Raw genomic sequence first — 6,085 nt, 5'->3', positions numbered from 1 at the left:
AGGGAGATGCAAGAGGGAAGAGATATGGGGACATATGTATATGTATAACTGATTCACTTCGTTATAAAGCAGAAACTGACACACCATTGTAAAGCAATTATACTCTAATAAAGATGTTTAAAAATAAATAAAATAAATGCTGTTGTTATTATTTTGCTTAATAATGATGATATAAAGATAAATAAATAAATAAATAACACATAAAAGCATTGGTTCTTTAATAATGTAAAATCCCTGTTGAATCCATTAGCAGCAACCAAATTTGTGATAACTAGCACTAAGGCACACAATGTTTGCTGACTGATTAAGGTTTTAATGGCTTAAATTAGAGGTATATATAGCATCATCAATTGAAGTTGGAAGATGAAAACTCTGGATTAAAAAGCCATTTAGAAGTAGACAGTATTTTATATAAAATATCTTCAATCTGCTAGTGTCACCTACTGGTGAGGATTGGCTAGTGTTCTAGAAACAATTCTATTTCCTAGTGCTCTTGAATTTTAATGGTTGCATAACAAGGGGTCTGTATGAAGCATTAGTAAACAGTAAAACTTTGACACGATAGAAAAATATTTATATGATATACAAGTTTCTTGTGAAAAGCAGCTATTAGAAATTCAATCTAGCTAGTTACTTTGTAGAATGTTCCTCAATTTGAGTTTATCTGAGGTTTCCCCATGATTCAATTCAGGTGATGTGTTTTTGGCAGGAATACCACAGAAGTGATGCTGCTTCTTTTCAGGGCATCACAACGTGAGACATATCATGTCAATTTGTCCCACTCCTTGTGATATTAACTTTGATCATTAAGGTGGTGTCTGCCAGGTTTCTCTACCATAAAATTACTATTTTCCCCTTTGTAATTAATATAGTTTGTGGCAGATACTTCCTCAACAAACTTTTACTAATTTTAGAATCCAATTGATGATTCTGAGTCAAGTGTAAGTATGACAGTTACCAAATGACGATTTTCTAACTCCATCATTCATTCTATATTTATTTGTTGGTGTCCTACTGTAAGGAAGAGGTTTTCTTCCTCTCCTATTTATTTATTTAATCATTTATGTATTATTATTATTTATTACTGATAATAGACATCTCAATAGATGTGAGGTGATATCTCATTGTGATTTTTTTTAATTTTTATTTACTTATTTTTGATTGTGTTGGGTCTTCATTGCTACGCACGGGCTTTCTCTAGTTGTGTTGCGCGGGCTTCTCATTGCGGTGGCTTCTCTGGTTGCAGAGCATGGGTTCTAGGCGCACAGGCTTCAGTAGTTGTGGCTTGTGGGCTCTAGAGCGCAAGTTCAGTAGTTGTGGTGCACAGGCTTAGTTGCTCCGTGGCATGTGGGATCTTCCTGGACCAGGGCTCAAACTCGTGTCCCCTGCATTGGCAGGCGGATTCTTAACCACTGAGCTACCAGGGAAACACTGTTTATTGATTATATTTTCTGTAAAATCACAGTGTCCAAGGCACATATAAGTCTTACAAACAATTTCAAAAAAACGTCAAGGCTGCTAGAAGACAGTTTAGTTGTTAAGATTTATTTCTGTGTCCTCCTTGACTTTTATCTTCTGTAACATGTGGGATCTTCCCGGACCAGGGCTCAAACCTGTGTCCCCTGTATTGGCAGGCGGATTCTTAACCACAGTGCCACCAGGGAAGCCCCTCATTGTGGTTTTAACTTTCATTTCCCTGATGATTAGTTATGTTCAGCATTTTTCATGTGCCCGTTGGCTATCTGTGTGTCTTCTTTGGAGAAATGTCTATTCAGGTATTTTTCCCATTTTTTAAATTGGGCTATTTGTTGTTGGTTTTTTTGCTATTGAGTTGTATGAGTTCTTGTATATTTTGGATATTAACTCCTTATTGGATGTGTGGTTTGCAAGTAGTTTCATTCTATCGGTTGCTTTTCATTTTGTTGATGGTTTCCTTTCCTGTGCAGAAGCTTTTAGTGTGATGTAGTCCCACTATTTATTTTTGCTTTTGGTCCCAAATCCAAAAAATCGTTGCCAAGACTAATGTAAAGGAACTTAGCTCCTTCATTTTCGTCTAGGAGTTTATGGTTTCAGCTTTATGACCAAGTCTTTAATCCATTTAGCATTGATTTTTGTGTATGGTGTTAGATAGGATCCATTCTTTTGCATATAGATATCCAGTTTTCCCAGTACCACTTATTGAAGAGACTGTCCTTTCCCCATTGTGTATTCCTGGAGACTTTGTAGAAAATTAATTGACCATTATGCAATGGTTTATTTCCAGGGTCTCTATTCTGTTCCATTGATCTATGTGTCTGTTTTATGCCAATAGCATACTGTTTTTTGGGGGGGGAGGGTTTGTTCGTTTTTTTTTTACTGTAGCTTTGTAATATAGTTTTTGAAAATTTTATTGGAGTATAGTTGAGTTACAATGTTGTATTAGTTTCAGGTGTACAGCAAAGTGATTCAGTTATACATATACATATATTCATCCTTTTTCAGATTCTTTTCTCATACAGGTTATCACACACTAGTGAGTAGAGTTCCCTGTGCTATACAGTAGGCCCTCGTTGGTTATCTATCTTATATATAGTAGTGTGTGTATGTTAATCCCAAGCTCCTGATTTATCCCTCTCCCCACGTTTCCCCTTTGGTAACCGTAAGTTTGTTTTCAATATCTGTAAGTCTTTTTCTGTTTTGTAAATAAGTACCTTTGTATGTGATATAGTTTAAAATCAGGAAGTGTGATGCCTCCAGCTTTGTTCTTCTTTCTCAAGATTGCATTGGCTATCTGAGGGTCTCTTGTGTTTCCATACAAATTTTAGGATTTTTCTGTTTCTGTGAAAAAATGGAATTTTGATAGGGATTGCACTGAAACTGTAGATCACTTTTGGGGGAATGGGCACTTTAACAATAATAATTCTTCTAATTCAGAAAACTTTTTCAATCATTTCTCTGTCATCAAGGGCTTTGTAGTTAATAGATGTTGTTTATCTACTCTCATTGACATCAAGCAAAGTTGCAAAAGTGCTTCTCCCTCAGTTCACACCCAGGGCTGCATGGAAGATCCTATTTATGACCAGCTGATAGAGAGGTTAAAAGCCTGAGCTTAGTACATAGATGGATCAGCTCCATATGTAGGCAAGTTGAAAAAGGATAGCAGCTGCACTCTAGTCTTACTTAGGGGTGGCCTTGAAAGACAAAGGTGAGGAAGAAATCCTTCCAGTGTCCCCAGGGTGGGACACAGGGACAGAGCTTTAGGCAATGCATCTGTTTATTCACTTTTTGTGGAAAGGGAAGTTGTCTGAAGTTGAAACATACATGGATTTATGGGCAGTGGTTAATGGCTTAGCCAGCTGGTCAGGAATCTGGGAGGAAAAAGATCAGAAGATTTGGGACAAAGAAATCTGGGATAGAGGGAGATGAGTGGATCAACGGAAAAGGACACAAAGTGTCCTTCGTAAATAATATTGTACTAACGGGAGCACCTACAATGGAAGAGGCATTAAATGGAGATGTGATGGTAGCCACCACCATTGCATCTTTTAAAGGTAGCACTAATTTCTGCCATTCCCCCCAGGAGACAATATGGTTTGGCCAGCGGGGCAGATTCAGAGGCTTCTACTTGGACTTCCCCATTAAGACAGCTCTTATTCTAGACACCAAGGACCAGTGTAAGGTCATTTCAGCTACTCATTATGTATATTCCAATTATACCATCTGGAACCAGGATAATTACCACCACGTGGGTCTGTGGACCCAGTGGATCCAACTATGGGCCCAGACTCTATTTATTACCTGGCCCCTTATGCCTCTTATTCTAATAGGGAGCCAATACCAACTCAGACTCTGTGTCCAACACTCCTTGAACTGTTTGGGTATCCCTCTTTCCCCAATGTACAGTTACCTAAATAAATTACCCCTTTGTGAAGCCATCTGGTCCTGGATCTCCTAACTTTTCTCCTCTTTCAGATGTTCCACACCTCATTTGTTCCAGCCAGATACCTTGGTTCCAGCCTCAACTCCTCTCCTTCCTAAGCTCCAATATCTAATCAATCACCAAGGTTTTTAAATTTAAAATCTCCATCTCCCACATTTCTGGAATCCATCCAAATCTCTATTCTAATGGAAGCTTCTGTGGTTGAGGCCACCATCTCTGAATTACTGTAATTTATTCTTAACTGGTCATACAAAGTATTGAAATATTCTTAACTGATCATCTCATTGCCCTCCTTAACACAGTTTGCATATGACTGAGATTAACCAAAATAATCTGGTCACTTCATCTTCCTTGCTTAAAAACCATCATTGCCCCTCTGTTGTCTTCGACTAAAGTGCTTAGGAGGACCTGGATGTTCTGCTACTGTTTAAATATTCGCAGTCTTGCCACTGTCCATCTCACACCAATAACTAGTCATCTGGTAGGTCTTTCTGTTCCTCCAGGCCTTGGCGTAGTCTATTATTTCCACCCACATAGAAATGATCACAACTGCTCGCTGGGACAGGCACGTATGGAATGCACGTGCCGTCTTTATTACAGATTAGGCTCTCAATAATTACTGTCTAAATAAGTGACTAAGATGACTGATAAGGCCAGATCCTCTTGACTATAAATCGATCCTATTTTACGTTAATGACAATGTTAAACTAGGATTGTATTCTCCCTCTGGACATTATTTACATTTACATTTAATAATAAATAAACTACTGTAGTTCTCTTTGACAGCAATACATTTACTCAGGTTTCACAGTCAAAAATGCCTGGCGAAGTACACAGTTAAGACAGGCCCAAGCTCTGCCCCTCTGAGCTTTAAATAACCAGGCAACTTTATTTGTTCTAAAAATCATTAACCATCCTACCGACATTATACTCACAATACAATGCCTTGGGTTCAACGGACCGGACCTCAAAGCACTTTCCAGGCACTTACCGTGAATTTAGAGACCAATTTGTTTCCCCTGAGCTGAGGGGGTTGGGGGACAAATGCAGAGGATTCAAGAAACTGAAATACACAGAGAAAAACTTTAGATAGTAGCTCCATCCTGTATTTCCTACTAAGCATCCGACCAGAGCCATGCGAATTCTGGGACCTCAGCTTCCCGCCTCGGGCTGAAGCCGCTTCCAGCTCGGACCTGATTTAGAGCCCCGCCTCCCGAGCTCCGGCCCCGCCTCCCCTCCGGCCTGACTCTGAGCCCCGCCCATCTCCTCCACGCCCTCCTGGCCCCGCCTCCACACTCCCGCCCAACTCTGAGCCCCGCCCCTCGCCTCCTCTCCCGGCTCCCCTCCCTGCCTGGCCCCGCCTTTATGCTCGGGCCCCTCCCTCTCGCCCGCCCCCTTTCCTTTCCACTCTCTGGCCCCACCTCTAGCTGCACGCCCGGGCCGGCCCTGAGCCCCGCCTCTATGCCCCAGCCACACTTCCCGGACCCGAACCCGCCCGGGGCGGAGCTGCACCAGGTGCGGGTCTGGGGCGTGGCGGGCGCCAAGGAGCGCCAGGTGCGGCTTCCGCGTCAAGATGGCCGCCACCAAGTGGGCCGGGGTCTGGCTCCCATCCCGCGGCCGCCTTCCCGCCAGGCGCCCGCTGCTGCGAGTCGCCCTCTGCCTCCTGTGCTGGGGCCCGGCGGCTGTGGGCGCCGTCCCCGAGCTCGGGCTCTGGGCAGCGACGATCAATGACGTAAGTGGAGTGTCGGGACCCAGGCGAGGTGCTGCCCGGGCCCGCAGGTCCTCCCCGAGCTCTCTGGGCTCCAGGAGCCGGTCCCGGGCTTGTTGATCTGGCCGGGCCTGCCCCTGGTCCCCTGATACTTTCTCTGGGCTCTTTGTCTGCTCGGCGCGGGGAGCGCCCCCTCCTCCGGCCCGACCTGGGCTGTGGGGAGGATCCGTCAAGCTTGTGTGCTGGGGGATTGCTATCCCTTCTGAACCCTGTTCATGAGGATCACCATTCCCGAAGTCCTGGCCCCTCGCTCTGCTCCGACCTGCTCTGGCTAAATCAGGTCCTCGTTTATTCAGACCTGAGCCCTGAACCCCTCGGCACTCCTAGCGGCATCTTTGGATTTTACCTCTCCTCGTGCCCGGGTGCAGCCACAGGGCCACACCAGTGTGGCCACAGGG

At 43.7% G+C, this 6,085-nt stretch overlaps 1 protein-coding gene across 1 annotated transcript in view; it reads left to right on the top strand.

The window, feature by feature from the left end:
* The first annotated feature begins 5,354 nt into the window (after positions 1–5,354).
* The window catches only part of TMEM87B (transmembrane protein 87B), a 53,070-nt gene continuing 52,339 nt past the window's right edge, over positions 5,355–6,085 (top strand). The window contains exon 1 of the mRNA XM_024129831.3: positions 5,355–5,651. Within this exon, the coding sequence (XP_023985599.1) occupies positions 5,493–5,651 (159 nt within the window). The 5' untranslated portion in view covers positions 5,355–5,492. The remainder of the gene's footprint in view (positions 5,652–6,085) is intronic.

Source organism: Physeter macrocephalus, chromosome 12 (assembly GCF_002837175.3).
Source record: "Physeter macrocephalus isolate SW-GA chromosome 12, ASM283717v5, whole genome shotgun sequence".
In the NCBI taxonomy this organism is placed as follows: Eukaryota; Metazoa; Chordata; class Mammalia; order Artiodactyla; family Physeteridae; genus Physeter; species Physeter macrocephalus.
This window is presented reverse-complemented; position numbering and strand designations above follow the sequence as displayed.